A 20,235-nucleotide genomic window follows, 5' to 3' on the forward strand; every position below is an offset into this window, starting at 1 on the left:
CCGCTTCACCTGTACCCTACTCACACAAACGTGCTTGCCCCTGGCCCAGCTAGTGATTGTTCTCATCCTTGGGCCCAAACAGCTCCACCTGCTAGTTTATTAAAGGGAAACACTTGCCCTTGTGATGGTTATTAACCTGAGGGGCTGTGAGGGACGAGCCCCAGATGGTTTCCCTGGTAACTGATGAGCCAGCCTGACGTCACTTCCCCCTGTAAATGGTAGCCTAAGGTGCCACCATGTTCTGCAGACTGCCTGCTGTGTGTGGTGGGGTGTCCCTCCAGGACCTTTTGCTTCAGCTGTGTAAGAGCCCCTTGTCCAATAATCCACTGATGTCTCTGTTGCGGTCTCTGGGCTGCTGCTTTGGTCTTGACGCTGGGCAGTTACAAGGCTTGCCAGCCTTTGGGTTGCAGCCCAATATCAGGTGAGGCTGACTTTCACTTACCCCTGTAGCTCTGCAAGTCCAGAAGCACAAGGCTGGGACCCCCTGCCTCTTTCCTTAATCTTATACCCTTGACTGTTTAATATACTTGACTGCTTGTTTGCAACTTTTCAGAGAGGGAGTATTGCTTTCCCTCTTTATTAATTCCCATCTAGTGGTGACTTCTTTCTGACATTTCCATATCCTTTCCTTTTTGCCCAGGGCAAATAGTTTCTCCCCTTTGTGGTTCTTGTATTTTTTTGGCTGAATTTTTACAGCTGAAGGAGAGCAAGGTGACCATTTCTTGAGTAACAACAACTAATTGTTGTTGTTGTTGTTTTTGGCTGCGTTGGGTCTTCGTTGCTGCCCGTGGGCTTTCTCTAGTTTGGCGAGCAAGGGCTACCCGTTAGTTGTGGTGTGTGGGCTTCATTGCAGTGGTGTCTCTTGTTGTGGGGTGTGGGCTCTGTAGTTGTGGCACGTGGGGTTAGCTGTGTTGCAACATGTAGGATCTTAGTTTTGGGGCCAGGGGTCATACTATGGGTTCCCCTACATTGGCACGTGGGTTTTTAACCCCTGAACTGCCAGGGAAGTCCCAACAACTAAAACTTTCTGTGAGCATTGCTGCTGCTGCGTCGCTTCAGTTGTGTCCGACTCTGTGCGACCCCAGAGACGGCAGCCCACCAGGCTCCCCTGTCCCTGGGATTCTCCAGGCAAGAACACTGGAGTGGGTTGCCATTTCCTTCTCCAATGCATGAAAGTGAAAAGTGAAAGGGAAGTCGCTCAGTTGTGTCTGACTCCTAGCGACCCCATGGACTGCAGCCTACCAGGCTCCTCCGTCCATGGGATTTTCCAGGCAAGAGTACTGGAGTGGGGTGCCAAATGCATTTCCTATGCTTTACAGGTGAATAAATGAAGCTCAGAGAGGTTGGGTAGACCACCCGGGTCATATTTAGGAGTGTGCCAGAAGCAGGACGTGGGTCCAAGCCCGAGTCTTACATGTGGCTCTGGGTGTTCATGGGACTCCTCTACGTAGTTTTATTTTCCTGTAATGAGAAGACAATTTCTTTTCTCTATGGCCTGTTATTCCCCAAAGTTGTAGTTACTGATTAGTGTAACCACACAGAATGCTGATTACTTACCTCCACCTGCTTCCAGAAAGTTTGGAACCCTGAATTTACCAGAAGCCTCTTAAAGGAGCCATAACTTTTCCTTACATTATTCCTACGGAGACTTCCTCTCAGAGGGCCAGAAGGTAGTTGAGGGAAGCTCTGTGTACGGCAGTTGCTTCCCAGGATGGAAAAGTCTAGAATGATCCTGTCACCACTCACTGCTGAGGCTGCAAGGTGGAATAGCCCTTGAGGGTTTTCAATCTATTTGTGATAGAGTTAAAACCATGAACAATATTGAAAGGGAAACACGGACCCTCCTTCTAGCCAAAAGGGAATTCTTACTTTCAACCTAGGAATCCCTGAAGTTAGGGCCACACTATCTTCCCTAGAGTCTGTTTCCCCCATCCCTTTCTCTGTGTCCGTGTATTGGTCATGTTTCCCCTGTCCCTTTCTCTGTGTCCGTGTATTGGTCACACTGAGAAGTGTCCTGAGGCTAAGCCCGCCTCGTAGCCCACCCCAGGGACCCTGCTCTGAGTTCCTCTTGTGGTCCTCCAGCAGTGCGCCCAGCAGCTCATGTAGCTCCTCAGAGGATGCTCTGACCCTGGGGCTTTTGCTGCCCAGGGCAGGTGAGCGCGATCCTGAGCGCTGGGAAGACTTCTGCCCCAGTTCTAACAGATTCAGCCCGGGCGTGTGGGCTGCTGGTCTGCAGTTTTCTCTGCCAGCCCCCAAACCTGGGGAACCTTGCCCACCTCCAGACCAGCCACATGAGTCTTTTATCCTCGCCACCCTGGTGCAGGTCTCTCCAGGCTGTACCCACATTCCCAGTGCTTGACATGAGGCTACGCAGTTGGGGGCTACTTCATAGCTTCTGGGGGCTTCCACCTTCTTATCTGAAGTTTGGTTTGGAGTGAGAATGAAAATGACATGGGTCATGTTTGGGGAGGGAGGGTGTCTTTTAAGCCGAATTAGACTCCTCAAGAAATTGTCTGCACCTCTCCTCTGCGTGAATTAGAGTGTTGTTACCCGTGGTCGGGAGGCCCCAACCGAGCCCTCACGTGTTTCTAGTTAAGGTGATGCTTTCACAGTATCGGCCTTGTTTCGCGTTAAGAGCTCTGGCCAGGCAGTGATAAGTGAACTGGTGCCCTATTCAGGCCCCAGTGCTGAAAACTCCTACAGACATGACCCTTCTGTAAGCCACTGGGATTTTCACCTGCACCATTGATTTGACTTAAACTCTCTGATAGTTTAAATCAGCCTAAAGCAGATTGAAGGCTTGGCTAGTTCTGCATCAGTGTCAGAGTTGCAGACACATGATTCTTTTTGCCTGCTTCATAGGACAGAAAGTACAGTCTAGGCTATCTGGGCTACTTGGGTTCATTTCACTTCCCTGGTAGAGGAAAACCTGAGATTACTATTCTGAGAAAGAGACATGGCTTGATAAAACCAAATTCTGTACACTATATCCTTTGGATTTTATTTGGCCAGTGATAGAGTTCAATTTTCAAAGCCTCTAGAGAGGAAAAGAGCCTGATGGTATAATATCACAATTAAATACACAGTTTATTTTAGAGTTTGAATTGTAAACAAAAGGAAAGTGGATAGTTTTAAGTGGAATTTTTATACTTCCTTTGTTTTCTAAGGAGACTGCAGCTGTGTCTTTTGGGTGCATTCTTGGATTAAACCAATGAAAGGTTTCAAGCTCTCCCATTTCGGGCTAAAAGCTCCCCTACACTTGGTAACCACAGCCTTCCCCTGAGTATGGTCAACATAGCTGTTAAGTGAACTAGGAAAAAAGTCCCTTTATGTGTGGCCACCAGACTTGTGCTTACTCGGTCTTCATAGGGGCAGCTAGCTTATGTTTTCTGCACTGCAGTCATGCAGGCTGCTTTTCTCTGTGGTCTGATGTGGACAACATGAGGGCAGGTGATGGTGCCTTCTCTGGTTTGTATCACTGGTCGTTCTGGGCTGTGTCTTTCTATACCAGGTTTTCAGGAAGTGCCTGCTGAGTCAACTGAGATGAAAGTAAAATGTTGAAGCAATGAAAGGGAAGCAAATTACATTTAAGCTTCAGGGAGTAACTTCCGATGAGATCTGGGAAACCAGTTGATTCCATTATGCAGTTGAAATGAATCTGCAGAGTGGTGGGACTATCTTGAAGTCATCTCTGTTTTGAAGACAACAGACAAACCAAGCTCTGTTAATAAAGTAGTAAATCCTTAAAAAAAAATCCTTAAGTAAAAAATCCTTGAAGAAGGCCTCCTCCTTCAAGTAAGTCTCATTGTGAGTTTCCATCTGATAAACATTTATCGACCATCTGTGAGGAACCAGAACTCTAAAAATGGGAAATTAAAGGTGGAGTCTGTAAAGCAGAGGGATAAAAGCATAATCTTAGGAGTTGGTTGATCAGGGTGCAGATTCTAGCTCTGCTACTTTCTGTGTCATTCTAGACAAATGATTCTATGTTTCTTCATCTGTAAACTGGGTGTATAATATACCTACCTCTCGATGAGGATTAAGTGCGATAATGCTTGTAAAGTCTTTATTGTGCCTGGCATTTAGTAAGTACTCAATAAAATTGCTATTTTTATTAAAATAATTAACTATTACTTCCATGGAAGGTGTGCTTCTTGATCCCAAAGGCCTGACAGCCTAATATAAAGACCATGTGACCTTCATACCCGGGATTTTTGGTACTTGCTGACCCTCTGGGAGGGATTGGGGGCAGGAGGAGAAGGGGATGACAGAGGATGAGATGGCTGGATGGCATCACCAACCCAATGGACATGAGTCTGAGTGAACTCTGGGAGTTGGTGATGGACAGGGAGGCCTGGCGTGCTGCGATTCATGGGGTCGCAAAGAGTCGGACACGACCTAGCAACTGAACTGAACTGAACAGATGCCTGTCTGGAGCGCGTTTCTCTTAGATGCCCTGGTGGTTCACATTCTCGCCTCCACTGATCATTACTTAAAGGCCAAGATTTCAGTGAAGTTTTCCTCCACGGTCCTATTTAACACTCTGCCACCCCCACTTCCTTGCACTCCTTAGTTACTTCCTGCTTAAGTTTTCATCTTACTGTCATGTAATGTACCGTTTCTTTTTGCTTATTATCTCAGTTCCACAGGGGTAAAGATGTTGGTCTGGACCATCTGTGATCTATTATCAGTGTTTAAAACCATGTTTGCTTTATGGTAGATGCTCAGTAAGTATTTATTGGAAGAGTGAATCAAGGAACAGTCATGGGAGTCTAGTGCAGGGCATGTTGAGCTCTGCCTATGGGTATTAGGAAAGGCATCAGGGGAGAGATGGATTTGTGTTATGTCTTAGATGGGCAGTTCTCAACCTTTCTCCTGTTAAGACCCTGTATGGGTCAAGGTCCTACAGAGAAGCAGAATCAGTAGGGTTTATATATGTTATAAATAAATATTATCTATATAATTAGCATTGTGGTAATTATGGAGGCTGAGAAGCCCCACATCCACCCTCAGCAAGATGGAGACCCAGGAGAGGCAGTGGTTACGTTCCAGTCTGAGTGCGGAAGACTGGTGTCGCAGCTTGAAAGCAGTCAGCACGAATTCGCCCTTATCCAACGTTCTATTCAATTCAGGCCTTCAGTGGACTGGGTGAGGCCTACCCACACTAGGGAGGGTGATCTGCTCTACTCAATCTGTTGATTCAAATGTTAATCTCACTCCAGAAACACCCTCACAGACACACCCAGAATAATGTTTAACCAAATATCGGGGCACCCTGTGTCCCAGTCAAGTGGACACAGAAAATCACCAGTAGACACAGAAAATGTACATAATGAGTGGATTAGGCTCCTGTGTTGACTTCAGATCCATAGTTTCTAGGTTGTTGCCATGTCTATATTCTTTTTCCCACAGGTCAAGAAAGAAAATTGGAATTCAGATGACAGTGATGTTATTGGGATAGATTTGAACTCTAATTATTTTAAAAGATAAACTACTTTTACACTTGATAAGTCAGAATTTTAGTAATATGTGACTCATCCTGCCACATGGGTGTTGAGAAGTGTCCTCAAGGATGGGTAGGGATCTGCCAGGCAGACAAGCAGGAGAACAGTGCTTGAGGCAGAAGGAATGGCATGTGTGAAGATGTGAGGGGATAGAGTGATTGTGGAACCACAAATAATCTGATATGATGAAAGCAGAGGGTGCCTGGGAGGGAAGCAGTGAGTGATGAAGCTGTCCGAGATGACATTTTTACGAAGGCCTTTGTTTGCTAAACTAATGGAATTTTATTCAAAAGGCGGTGAAAGCCATTGAATGGGTCTAAGCAGTGTTGGGTCATATTTTAAATTTTAATTTTTATTTAATCTTTAAAAATTTATGGTAAACAAAAATTCATATGGAATAGCATTCAAAAGGATATTACAATGAAGAATCTCCCTTCTTGGGATCATCCATGTTTCTAATATCTTATGTATATTCTAGTACCTATGTTCATTCCAGTATCTTATTGATGCTATATGAATAGACAAGAAAATATTTTTCTATTATCCAAGTGGCAGTAAATTATGCTTGGAATACTGATACACCTTAACATCACCCTTCTAAAGAGAATGTTCCAGTTAAGAAAAGTTTGCATAGGCAGCAAAGATGATGATGTTTAGTTTTTCACTTGGGAGACTGTACGTTAGGCACATTCTCCAAGTTGGGAAATAGGAGCTGGGCTGAGGGTTAGACGTGGCAGGCTGAGGAAGCGGTGGGATATCCCAGTGACATGCCCATAGAGGATCTTAGGGTCAGGAGAAATGTCTGGTTTGGAAAGATGGATTTACAGCATGTTATTCTTGCCTGGAGAATCCCAGGGACAGGGGAGCCTGGTGCTGCCGTTCATGGGGTCACGCAGAGTCGGACGCGACTGGAGCGACTTAGCAGCAGCAGTAGTATATAAATAGTGGTTAAAGCTACACTGATGGACCCAGAGAAAGGAGTATATTGGGAAGAGAAGAAGACCAAGAGCAGTGCCTCTGTTAATCATTAGAAAGAGAGGTATTGAGAGAACCGAGAGAGGGGAGTCCATCTCATATTGTGGTAGGAGTGAGGGTTCAAGGATGTTGTGTACTCAGAGTTTGGGGACAACTAGGAGGACACTTGGTGGCTTTGCTGCCTCAAGTCATGTGGCAGAGCTGGTTCTGTGAGAGTATCGCTGCTGTTGCTATTGGATGTGGGTTCAAAACATGCAGTGTTGACCTGGCCATCAGTGGACCATGGGTATCAATTCCAGAACTGTTTCTGCTGCCTCTGGGACCTGGGTGATTCTGCCACACTCTTGCAAAAGGGGCCCTGCACAGTTCCTCCATGGGATGCCATCCAGTGACTGGGATGGGTGTCTCTGATGGGCAGGTTCTCGGTCATGTGCTCACAAATTAGCTGCAGAAGAAGCTGCAGAAGGAAGGTTTATGGTGTTGTCAGCTTCTAGGTCTACTTGGTAAGGTCGTGATTCCCTAAACATAGGAAGACAGTGTGGACCCTGTGTGGCCATGAAGAATGTCACATGCCCATTACAGGTGACAAACGCTGAAGGTATGACAATTAGAAGGTGATTGGTGACTGTTGAGACAGTTTCTGGGTAGAGTGAGTGGACTTTTGAGTACAGTGGGTTGAGAAATTACTAGGAAATGAGGAATCTGAGCCATTGTGTGTTGATTATGGTTTCAGGAGAGAAAGAGTGGAGAAGTGTATAGCACTTGAAACACTAGTATGATTTTTTTTTAACAGAAATGAGTCTATGAAAGGGAGTTTTGAAGATGAAGAAAGGGAATAGAGAGAAGGATAAGTAGTTGATGCGGTGGGGTTCCTGAATAGGTGAGGAGTGACTTTTGATTCAGTGTGGAAGGATGGTGCTACTGCATATGCTCATGTTTGTGAAGGTGGAATGTGGATGAGAATTGATACTTACGACCCCTGCTCTGTCTGTAAATGGGGAGGTGATGTTGGCTGAGAATAAGAAGGCACGGGTTAGGTGGGATCTTGAAAAGGGTAGTGAAGATTTGGAATAGCTGTTGATGGGAACGAGAGTGTTGTTAGAGGAAGAGGAAAAGGACAGGTCCCAGCTGAGAATGGAGATAGTAGCCCAGTGTCTGCTGTTGAATCTATATGGTGCTGCATTTCGTAGGGCAAGTGTGATAGGAAGGCAAGGGGAGAGAGAGATGGTGAGGGTTGTGGGAGGGGGTACGTGAAATGATGTCACAGGGTCTAGTGAAATGGGAAAGGAAATAAAATCTGGAGAGTTGATGGTTGGGGGAAAAGAAGATGGGGATAGAGATATCAAAGAAAAGCCTAAGAGCAGGCTGGATGGGATAAAGGAAAGGATGGGAGGAATGGAAATATATGTAGTCCTTGTGTCGAATGCTGGTGTGTAAGCTTTCAGAGATGAAGCAGTTCCCAGTGATAACCAGGCGCGGGATATGGAGAGGAAGTGAGAGTCACTGGAATAGAGAGGCTGGACTGTTGAATGATTTTTCCCCCCTTGAACATTAAGTTTCCCTTGCTGATAGCAGGAGGTGGGCTGTGACCAGGTAATGAAAAGGAGCGACTGAGACTTTGATAAATGGGAGAGTAAATGAAAGACTAAGCCCAAGTTCTGGCATATTTGTAAGCATTCGATAGATGTTACCTATCAGTAATCAGATAACGGTAATGGTATTGCTGAAGGGCATGCATTTTTTTTTATGGAGGTGTGGTGGTTTCAGGGCATCTTTATTAAGTGTTTTTTTGTTTGTTTGTTTTTTGGTACATGAATCTTAAAGAAGGGGGGCTTCTTTTTCTATTTTTTTGAGTGTCAAACAACTCTTATTTGGAAGATGAAATGTGGAGTTTGAAACTCCCTACTCCAAACTCCAGGATGGGAAAAAGGAAGGTGCTTGTAAGAGCCAGTTTCAACTAAAGGAGGAAGGTGGTGGGAACAGTCCATGAAGATGCTGAGGCTGGGAATTTTCTACGCATGATGACAGGTTCCCGGATGACTCAGAGGAAGCATGTGAATGAGACCTTTAGCTGGAGGAAGGTGCGGGACAAGAGTAATGATGGGTAATGTGGGGTTGAAAACAATTAAAAAAAAAAAAAAGTGTAACTGCAGAATTTGCTCTGGAATTTGCTCACCACATAGACTTGGAAGCCTGGGGAAACTTTTCAAGAATGTGAGACAGAGTTGTTCTTTTTAGTAACACAATGTCATCAGTCTGTGAGAGTGTTACTTTTTGTGTGTATGACAGAGAAAAAAAAAAGATGAAAGAACCAAAAACTGGTGAATTTGGCTAGCTGAGGAAGCAAAGTGGAGCTGGAATTAGCAGAATGGTTTCTTTAGTCCTGGCAAATAGGCAAAGCTTGCTCATGCACAAGTGAACCTGATAATTGCCAAATGTCTGCTTCAATCTGAGTTGCACCAAAATTACTACAGCTGAGGTTCCTGAGATTTCATAAGCCTTCCGTCCAGTCACATGTGTTGGCCTTCAGTGATGAGGCTTACCAGCCTAGGTTCTTTCTCAGTGGCCTTTGGCCATGTGGATTCAACCTGAAATTCTTGGGTCTTCACAACCTTAAAATTTTGATGAACTCTCTGGAACTATTTGGAATGTGAGTCCCTGGGGCAGGCGGGGCGCGGGGGGAGAAGTCCCTGGGGAGGTGTGACTCGATCCCAAATGGTGCTGTCGTGTTTTTCGCATACTAATGTTTTTTGTTTTTAAGTTTGGAATATTCTCTCTAGCTAACCCACTAAGCTTCGGGCAAATAAGAAAAAAGAAAAATTAGTAGCTTGAAATGCTTTTAAACAGCTACAGTTCCAGCTGTTAGGGCAGTAGGGAACTAATGCAAAACTGGGTAACTGGGCATCCGTGCGCACACAGATAACACAATGAGGAAAGGCTTGCTTTATATAGTTCCAGAGGCTCCTGAAAATAAGAAATTCTCTCATAAGCCAAACTCTTCAATTCAGTTTAGACAATATTTGAGACCCTCTCTGAGAAGGTGCTGGCTTTAAAGCTTGTATAGATACATTAGTTTTCTAGGGCTGCTGTGACAAATTACCAAGAACTGGGTGACTCAATACAGCAGAAATTCATTCTCTCTCAGTTCTGAAGGCTAGAAATCTAAAATCAAGGTGTCAGCAGAGCCATGCTCTTTTTGAGGCTCTAGAAAAGAATCTCTTTCATGCCCTTCTCTTCATTTCTGGTGTTGCCAGTCATCCTTGACATCCCTTGGCTTGAAGACCTATTACTCCAATCTCTGCATTCGTAGTCACGTGTGTCTCTCTGTGTCTGATGAGGACACTAGTCATACTGGATTCAGGGTTTGCCATTTTCCAATATGACCTCATTTTAGCTAACTGTACCTGCAAGGGTAGCCCTATTTCCACGTAAGGTTACATTCTGAGGATTCTGGGAAAGACTTGAATTTAGGGAGGAACATTATTGAACCCAATGTAAGAAGTTTCGAAAATGAGTAACAAGTGGCCTCTATCTTCAGGAAGATGTAGTTCCCAACGTAGCTGGGGAAGGGAACTGGCTGTAGGAAACTTTAATGCAAAGTGATGGATACAGAATACTGTGAACACACCGAAGGGTGACTGGCTGGTTGTGACTTCCAGGGGCTCTGAGAAGGCTGTAGGGTGGGGATCGTGGCAGACCTGAAGGGTAACTAGTGTACCAGCTGGCAGAAATTGGGAAACTGGGCCTTCTGAGCTGAGAGACCTGTCTGAGCAGGTTCAGAGATGCAAGCGTGTGTCCAATGTGTGGATGCTCGTGCTGCCTGGAGCTTACGGCCAGAGGATAGCATGGCCTGTGGGTAGGGCTTGCATGTGACGTGGTGGCCACTGGGGAGGGATGGAGTGGAGCAGAAGGAGGAAGTGCAGGTGGAGCACACAGAAAGTATGAAAAGTGGTGGGAGCCTGGTAGTTCATCTCCATGAATGCCTGCCACAGAATTAGATCTTCAAGAGGCAGTGGTTCAGAGGAGGGTTCAAGGACAGGCTGAAGGACCATTCCTAAGGGAGCTCGAGGACACTGCTGGACTCAGAGGTGCTGAGACGACTTCTGTGCTGCTGCTCAGCTCCAAGTTCTGGGACTATTAAGTAGAAATATCTCTTCACTAACTATTTTGCCTCTCATTAGTAATCAGGTTTTTGCTTCCTCTTCCCTTTCTTTCTCTCGAGCATCCTCCACATGCCAGCCACTGTAGACCCAATAGTGAGCAAGAAGACAAAGCACCATTTTCCTCTCTTCCCTGTAGCATTAGCACAAGGAGTACAGAGTCAGTTCCCCATAAATGTTGCTTTGGGTTGAATGTAAGGGAAAAATGACAAGGCAATTTTGCCCAGGGTAATGAGTTCTGCTTCAGAGTAGAGCTGCTTTGAAAGATGATTTCAGGAACCTCCTTATGAGGAGGTGGCGAGTAGGTGGCTGCTTACATGTGTTTGATTTCTGAGTCATCAAAAAGGCTTCTTTGCCTCCCAAAATATCTCCTTCATCCAGGCTGTGGGTACTTTTAATTCCACGATTGGAAGCTGGTTTCCCTCTGTTAAAATGCAAATACCCTAGGGGGAGAGGATATCAGTCTATTGCACCTTAATATGAGGGTTTTCTCAACCATTTTTCATGAAAGATTTTTGAGAAAAGCACATGGAGGGAAAGGGGATCCAGGGGATGAATACTGGACATGGCAAAGCTAAGCTGTCAAAGTCAGCAGTTTGGATGAACCGCCTGGCTCTGTAGTCCCTTTTGCCTAGTAAGATACATTATTATGTATTGGCAGGTGTATGCTGGGCCAGAAATGATTATTTCTGTTGGGAATTTCATGGTTACAAAACTTTTTTTTTTTTTTTAAGGGCTTCCCAGGTGGTGCTAGTGGTAAAGAATAATCCCTAGGTCGGGAAGATTCCCTGGAGAAGGGAATGGCTACCCACTCCTCCTCTCCTATGGACAGAGGAGCCTGGTCAGGCTACAGTCCATGGTGTTATAGAGTTGGACACAACCAAGCGACTAAAACTTTCAGTTTCACTTTTTTTCCACCCATACTTCAGTGAAATAATTTGTGTGGTAACCTGTTTGGTTTTTATTGCCAAGGCTATGCTCCATATGGTTTGTGTGTTCATTTGCCAGAGAAGGCTAATGATAGCTGCTGTCACAAATACCCCCAGAGTTTCAGTGGCTTATATAAGAGGTTCCTTTTTTCATTGACATCACAATAGGATTCAAGCTGATTTGGGGGATGCTATATTCCACATAACCTCCAAGGGACTCAGGCCCCCTCCATGCTGTATGTCTATCATCTTCAGTTTTTGTTCAGTTGCTAAGTTGTGTCCAGCTCTTTGCGACCCCATGAACTGCAGCAGGCTTCCCTGTCCTTCACTATCTCCTGGAGTTTGCTCAGACTCATGTCCACTGTGTCTGTGATGCCATCCAGCCATCTCATCCTCTCTCACCCCCTTCTCCTCCAGCCCTCAATCTTTCCCAGCATTAGGGTCTTTTCCAATGAATTGGCTCCTTGCATCAGGTAGCTGAAGTATTGGAACTTCAGCATCAGTCCTTCCAATGAATATTCAGGATTGATTTCCTTTAGGATTGACTTCTTTGGTCTCCTTGCAGTCCAGGGGACTCTCAAGACTCTTCTCCAGCACCACAATTTGAAAGCATCAATTCTTTGACACTCAGTCTACTTAATGATCCAACTCTCACATTCGTACATGACCACTGGAAAAACCATAGCTTTGACTAGATAGACATTTGTCAGCAAAGTGATGTCACTGCTTTTTAATACACTGTCTAGGTTTATCATGGGCTTCCCTGGTGGCTCAGAGGTTAAAGCGTCTGCCTGCGATGCAGGAGACCCAGGTTCAATCCCTGGGTCGGGAAGATCCCCTGGAGAAGGAAATGGCAGCCCACTCCAGTATTCTTGCCTGGAGAATCCAATGGATGGAGGAGCCTGGTAGGCTACAGTCCACGGAGTCGCAAACAGTCAGACACGACTGAGCGACTTCACTTTCACTTTCTAGGTTTATCATAGCTTTTCTTCCAAGGAGCAAGCATCTTTTAATTTCATGGCTGCAGTCACCATCCACAGCAATTTTAGAGCCTAAGAAAATAAAATCTGTCACTGTTTCCACTTTTTACCTGTTTGTCATGAAGTGATAGGACCAGATACCAGATATCTTAGATTTTTGAATGTTGAGTACCTGACCTCAAAGAAGGCATGCCCTGGGGAAGAGAGAACTTGTAGAGAAAGTATTCTTACATTTATCTCCTTGGCTTGGAAGTGACACTTCATCCACCTCGAATTCCATTGGCTGGACCTGGTTCCAGAGACCTACCCAGATAGAAAGAGGCTGGGAAATGTGATTAGCTGTGTGTCCAGGAGGAGGTGACACAGACTCACCAGGAAACTTCTACATTTTTTCCTTCTGTCTGTGACATAACCTGACCCTTGAGTGTTGTCATTAATGGTATGGAGGACCAAAGAGGAAACAGTGAGCTGGAACCTGTCCAGAGCTTAGAGGAGTGGCAAGTCCTTCACTCTGCCTGGCGAAGGGCATCATTCTGCTGTTAGGTTTTTGCTGTGTAAGGGAGACCAAAGTCTTCATTCAAAGAAATGTCTTTATGATGTTTATTTGCTTTTTAATAGAATTTGGGAGATTTTAATGGAAATCTCCTTTCCGTGCACCTTGGAATCGTTTTGGAATGTGAGTTTGAGATTTGAATGGTATAGCTTCCGTGATATATTTCAGCTCCCTTAGGAGATAAGGAAGAGTAAGTTGGCCTATGCAGGAGTTGTAGAGCTCTTCCCGTCCACCTCCCGCATCGTCTAGACTGGTGAACTGAGAGGTAACTGCATGGTCCAATTTACACAGCAAGTTAGTGACCCACCTGAGGGGTAGACCCCATTTTAAAGATTTCTACACTGGTGTTCCTGCCCTACCACAGTGCTGTTCCCTAGAGAACTGTCTGGAGAATACCCTGTCCCAGTGGGATTTGAAGGAGGAGACTTAAAGCAGGTGAAATCAGAGGGCTCCTTCTGGTTTTGAGATTCCTTGATTGATTGAGATTAAGTACATTTTGTCTGGCTGTATCCCTGACCTGACTGAAGTGTTGTAACCTTCCAAGAGTTTGTAACTTTCCTGGGAAAACAGAATCTCAGTTCTTTATTCTTTTCAGTTGTTCCTTTATTTTTACCTTAAAAAATTATTTGTTCTTTAAATATGTATTTTTGTAATAGTAAAGGTAACAATTTTTAATTGCAGAAGTAAATATATGCAAATGTAACAAAAATATATACGAAATATAATAAAAATTGCCTGTAATTCTATAATTTGACAGTGTAGCAATTACCCCTGTTAATGTTTTCTATGTCTTTCCATGTGTGTTTCCTGACCATTTTTCAATATGAAATAAATATGCAACTCTAAAAATATTTCATATTACTTAATATGAAATATTATACAACCCTTAATATTGTTTTAAAATGAATAGTATGGAAAAATGCTCATATTTGTATTTGTATACATATATATAATATAATGAGAATGAAATTCAACTTTTATTTGTCTTATTTTTATTTTAGCTTTTTATTTGCTTTTTAAAGGATGTAGGGAAAAGCTAATGGAAATCTCCCTTCTGTATATGTTGGAATAAAATTCTTATTGTATCTAAGCATAAAAGTATATATGGGCATTTCTCTATGTCATGACTTATTTTGAAGCAATGTTTTAAGGGTTGCATACTCTAGCGTCTCATGGGATACGCGTGCTGAAGGGAGCCTCTTGGGAGGTGGCGGGACGGAGTTGGTGCTCTCTCTGTTCTCGGCCCTGACCCTGTGCCCCTTTCCTCCCAGGGCATCAGCAGCCTGTTCAGCTCTCTGAAAGTCGTCCGGCTGCTCCGCCTGGGACGGGTGGCCCGGAAGCTGGACCACTACATCGAGTATGGAGCTGCCGTGCTGGTGCTGCTGGTGTGTGTGTTCGGGCTGGCCGCTCACTGGATGGCCTGCATTTGGTACAGCATCGGGGACTATGAGATCTTCGACGAGGACACCAAGACCATCCGCAACAACAGCTGGCTCTACCAGCTGGCCATGGACATTGGCACCCCTTACCAGTTTAACGGGTCTGGCTCAGGGAAGTGGGAAGGGGGTCCCAGCAAGAATTCCGTCTACATCTCCTCGTTGTATTTCACCATGACCAGCCTCACCAGCGTGGGCTTTGGGAACATTGCCCCGTCCACAGACATTGAGAAGATCTTTGCCGTGGCCATCATGATGATTGGCTGTAAGTATCACAGTGACTGGGCAAGGGGTGGGGCATTAAGTTTGTCCATCCTTTCGGTTAGCCGGAAATAGGGCAGTGGCTACAGTGTCATAGGATTGGGGTGTTACGGCTTAAAATAAGGGAGGGTTTTTGTTTTTAAAGACTAGCTTTAGAGTTTTCCTATTAATTTAAACAGTATATATTTACTGCACAGAAATTCAGAAAATAACAAAAGAGCACAAAGTAGAAACTAATGACTAACCATACATAATTCTGTTTCTTAAAATTGCTGTTAACGTTTGGTGTTTCCCTTAGAGATTTTTGTCTGTCCATATCTGAACACACAGATAACACGTTTTAATAGTTAAAATGAGATCATGCTATACATTTTGGTATACTTCTTGTTCATAGGACAGTGAATTGTGGAAATTTTTCCATGGCAATTTATTTATTTATTTTTTTTCTGATGAGGATCTCTTTTTTTTTTCTTTTAAATTTTATTTTATTTTTAAACTTTACATAATTGTATTAGTTTTGCCAAATATCAAAATGAATCCACCACAGGCATACATGTGTTCCCCATCCTGAACCCTCCTCCCTCCTCCCTCCCCATACCATCCCTCTGGGTCGTCCCAGTGCACCAGCCCCAAGCATCCAGTATCGCGCATCAAACCTGGACTGGCAACTTGTTTCTTACATGATATTCTACATGTTTCAATGTCACTCTCCCAAATCTTCCCACCCTCTCCTTCTCCCACAGAGTCCATAAGACTGTTCTATACATCAGTGTCTCTTTTGCTATCTCGTACACCAGGTTATTGTTACCATCTTTCTAAATTCCATATATATGCGTTAGTATACTGTATTGGTGTTTTTCCTTCTGGCTCACTTCACTCTGTATAATAGGCTCCAGTTTCATCCACCTCATTAAAACTGATTCAAATGTATTCTTTTTAATGGCTGAGTAATACTCCATTGTGTATATGTACCACTGCTTTCTTATCCATTCATCTGCTGATGGACATCTAGGTTGCTTCCATGTCCTGGCTATTATAAACAGTGCTGTGATGAACATTGGGGTACACGTGTCTCTTTCCCTTCTGGTTTCCTCAGTGTGTATGCCCAGCAGTGGGATTGCTGGATCATAAGGCAGTTCTATTTCCAGTTTTTTAAGGAATCTCCACACTGTTCTCCATAGTGGCTGTACTAGTTTGCATTCCCACCAACAGTGTAAGAGGGTTCCCTTTTCTCCACACCCTCTCCAGCATTTATTATTTGTAGACTTTTGGATCGCAGCCATTCTGACTGGTGTGAAATGGTACCTCATAGTGGTTTTGATTTGCATTTCTCTGATAATGAGTGATGTTGAGCATCTTTTCATGTGTTTGTTAGCCATCTGTATGTCTTCTTTGGAGAAATGTCTATTTAGCTCTTTGGCCCATTTTTTGATTGGGTCATTTATTTTTCTGGAGTTGAGCTGTAGGAGTTGCTTGTATATTTTTGAGATTAGTTGTTTGTCAGTTGCTTCATTTGCTATTATTTTCTCCCATTCTGAAGGCTGTCTTTTCACCTTGCTAATAGTTTCCTTTGATGTGCAGAAGCTTTTAAGGTTAATTAGGTCCCATTTGTTTATTTTTGCTTTTATTTCCAATATTCTGGGAGGTGGGTCATAGAGGATCCTGCTGTGATGTATGTCAGAGAGTGTTTTGCCTATGTTCTCCTCTAGGAGTTTTATAGTTTCTGGTCTTACATTTAGATCTTTAATCCATTTTGAGTTTATTTTTGTGTATGGTGTTAGAAAGTGGTCTAGTTTCATTCTTTAACAAGTGGTTGACCAGATTTCCCAGCACCACTTGTTAAAGAGATTGTCTTTAATCCATTGTATATTCTTGCCTCCTTTGTCAAAGATAAGGTGTCCATATGTGCGTGAATTTATCTCTGGGCTTTCTATTTTGTTCCATTGATCAATATTTCTGTCTTTGTGCCAGTACCATACTGTCTTGATAACTGTGGCTTTGTAGTAGAGCCTGAAGTCAGGTAGGTTGATTCCTCCAGTTCCATTCTTCTTTCTCAAGATCGCTTTGGCTATTTGAGGTTTTTTGTTTTTCCATACAAATTGTGAAATTATTTGTTCTAGCTCTGTGAAGAATACTGTTGGTAGCTTGATAGGGATTGCATTGAATCTATAAATTGCTTTGGGTAGTATACTCATTTTCACTATATTGATTCTTCCAATCCATGAACATGGTATATTTCTCCATCTATTAGTGTCCTCTTTGATTTCTTTGACCAGTGTTTTATAGTTTTCTATATATAGGTCTTTAGTTTCTTTAGGTAGATATATTCCTAAGTATTTTATTCTTTCCGTTGCAATGGTGAATGGAATTGTTTCATTAATTTCTCTCTCTGTTTTCTCATTATTAGTGTATAGGAATGCAAGGGATTTCTGTGTGTTGATTTTATGTCCTGCAAATAGGGACCAAAAGAAAGCAGGAGTAGCAATACTCATATCAGATAAAATAGACTTTAAAACAAAGGCTGTGAAAAGAGACAAAGAAGGTCACTACATAATGATCAAAGGATCAATTCAAGAAGAAGATATAACAATTATAAATATATATGCACCCAACACGGGAGCACCGCAGTACGTAAGACAAATGCTAACAAGTATGAAAGGAGAAATTAACAATAACACAATAATAGTGGGAGACTTTAATACCCCACTTACACCTATGGATAGATCAACTAAACAGAAAATTAACAAGGAAACACAAACTTTAAACGATACAATAGACCAGTTAGACCTAATTGATATCTATAGGACATTTCATCCCAAAACAATGAATTTCACCTTTTTCTCAAGCGCACATGGAACCTTCTCCAGGATAGATCACATCCTGGGCCATAAAGCTAGCCTTGGTAAATTCAAAAAAATAGAAATCATCCCAAGCATTTTTTCTGACCACAGTGCAGTAAGATTAGATCTCAATTACAGGAGAAAAACTATTAAAAAATCCAACATATGGAGGCTGAACAACACACTGCTGAATAACCAACAAATCACAGAAGAAATCAAAAAAGAAATCAAAATTTGCATAGAAACGAATGAAAATGAAAACACAAAAACCCAAAACCTGTGGGACACGGTAAAAGCAGTCCTAAGGGGAAAGTTCATAGCAATACAGGCACACCTCAAGAAACAAGAAAAAAGTCAAATAAATAACCTAACTCTACACCTAAAGCAACTAGAAAAGGAAGAAATGAAGAACCCCAGGGTTAGTAGAAGGAAAGAAATCTTAAAAATTAGAGCAGAAATAAATGCAAAAGAAACAAAAGAGACCATAGCAAAAATCAACAAAACCAAAAGCTGGTTCTTTGAAAGGATAAATAAAATTGACAAACCATTAGCCAGACTCATCAAGAAACAAAGGGAGAAAAATCAAATCAACAAAATTAGAAACGAAAATGGAGAGATCACAACATACAACACAGAAATACAAAGGATCATAAGAGACTACTATCAACAATTATATGCCAGTAAAATGGACAACGTGGAAGAAATGGACAAATTCTTAGAAAAGTACAACTTTCCAAAACTGGACCAGGAAGAAATAGAAAATCTTAACAGACCCATCACAAGCATGGAAATTGAAACTGTAATCAAAAATCTTCCAGCAAACAAAAGCCCAGGTCCAGACGGCTTCACAGCTGAATTCTACCAAAAATTTAGAGAAGAGCTGACACCTACCCTGCTCAAACTCTTCCAAAAAATTGCAGAGGAAGGTAAACTTCCAAACTCATTCTATGAGGCCACCATCACCCTAATACCAAAACCTGACAAAGATGCCACAAAAAAAGAAAACTACAGGCCAATATCACTGATGAACATAGATGCAAAAATCCTTAACAAAATTCTAGCAATCAGAATCCAACAACACATTAAAAAGATCATACACCATGATCAAGTGGGCTTTATCCCAGGGATGCAAGGATTCTTCAATATCCACAAATCAATCAATGTAATACACCACATTAACAAATTGAAAAATAAAAACCATATGATTATCTCAATAGATGCAGAGAAAGCCTTTGACAAAATTCAACATCCATTTATGATAAAAACTCTCCAGAAAGCAGGAATAGAAGGAACATACCTCAACATAATAAAAGCTATATATGACAAACCCACAGCAAACATTATCCTCAGTGGTGAAAAATTGGAAGCATTTCCTCTAAAGTCAGGAACAAGACAAGGGTGCCCACTTTCACCATTACTATTCAACATAGTTTTGGAAGTTTTGGCCACAGCAATCAGAGCAGAAAAAGAAATAAAAGGAATCCAAATTGGAAAAGAAGAAGTCAAACTCTCACTATTTGCAGATGACATGATCCTCTACATAGAAAACCCTAAAGATTCCACCAGAAAATTACTAGAAATAATCAATGACTATAGTAAAGTTGCAGGATATAAAATCCATGGCAATTTAAAAATAGCTCTAGATTGCACAGTTCAGTGTGGTACTAGAGAAAGGATGCATGAAAACAAAATCAGAAGTATCTCAATCTTTTGTATTATATCTAGAAATAGTAATGGTTTTGCTAGAGTGGGTTAAGTAAAATATTCTAGTACAATAGTTTTGTATGTATTTTTACTCTTTAATGCAAATCCTAGGAAAATTTAAAATCTTATTTCTATTGAACAGTGCTGATCTAGATCAATATTTTTGATGTCTGTTTGGTGATTGAGAGGTTTTCTAAATCCAAAAGGTAAAAACCTACAGGAATAAACAGCTCTTATTCAGTTGAGAAGTAATGGGGCTTTGGATTAACTTCACTGGACTGAAAAACAGAAACAACCCTAGTTCTTGAGGAAAGTACACTTGGCCCTCTGTATCCATGGATTCTGCATCCTCGCATTCAACCAACCATGGACTGAAAATATTAAAAAGAGAAACTTCCAGAAAGTTCACGAACCTTAAATTTGCCACATACAGGCAATTATTTACATAGCATTTATATTGTACTAGGTACTATAAGTATCTAGGGATCATTTAAAGTATATGGGAGGATGTATGTGGGTTATAGGCAAATACTATGCCATTTTATATAAGGGACTTAAAAATCTGTTGGTTTTCGTATCTTCTAATCAATTGGTCCTAGAACCAATTCCCTATGGACAGGGGGTGAAAATGAATCCATGGACTGTAGCCTAACCAGGTACCTCAGTCAATTGGATTTTCCAGGCAAGAATACTAGAGTGGGTTGCCATTTCCTTCTCCAGATCTTCTTGACTCAGGGATTGAACCCAGGTCTCCCGCATTGTAGCAGACGCTTTACCGTCTGAGCCACCAGGGAAGATCCGAAAGTGACTCAGTAGTGTCCAACTCTTTGAGACCCCATGGACTACATAGTCCATGGAATTCTCCAGGCCCAAATACTGGAGTGGGTAGCAGT

General features: G+C 42.6%; 1 protein-coding gene and 1 non-coding gene across 3 annotated transcripts in view; both read left to right on the top strand.

Moving 5' to 3' along the window:
- Window positions 1–20,235, top strand: part of KCNH1 (potassium voltage-gated channel subfamily H member 1) — a 441,293-nt gene that overhangs the window by 167,297 nt on the left and 253,761 nt on the right. For both annotated transcript variants that reach the window (NM_174372.2, XM_024976030.2), the window contains 1 exon segment: window positions 14,373–14,802. In NM_174372.2, coding sequence (NP_776797.1) covers window positions 14,373–14,802 — 430 coding nt within the window.
- TRNAR-GCG (transfer RNA arginine (anticodon GCG)) lies at window positions 12,329–12,400 on the top strand. Its single transcript has one exon. It is a non-coding gene; the product is annotated as a tRNA-Arg (tRNA).

This window comes from Bos taurus, chromosome 16 (genome assembly GCF_002263795.3).
Source record: "Bos taurus isolate L1 Dominette 01449 registration number 42190680 breed Hereford chromosome 16, ARS-UCD2.0, whole genome shotgun sequence".
Lineage (NCBI taxonomy): Eukaryota > Metazoa > Chordata > Mammalia > Artiodactyla > Bovidae > Bos > Bos taurus.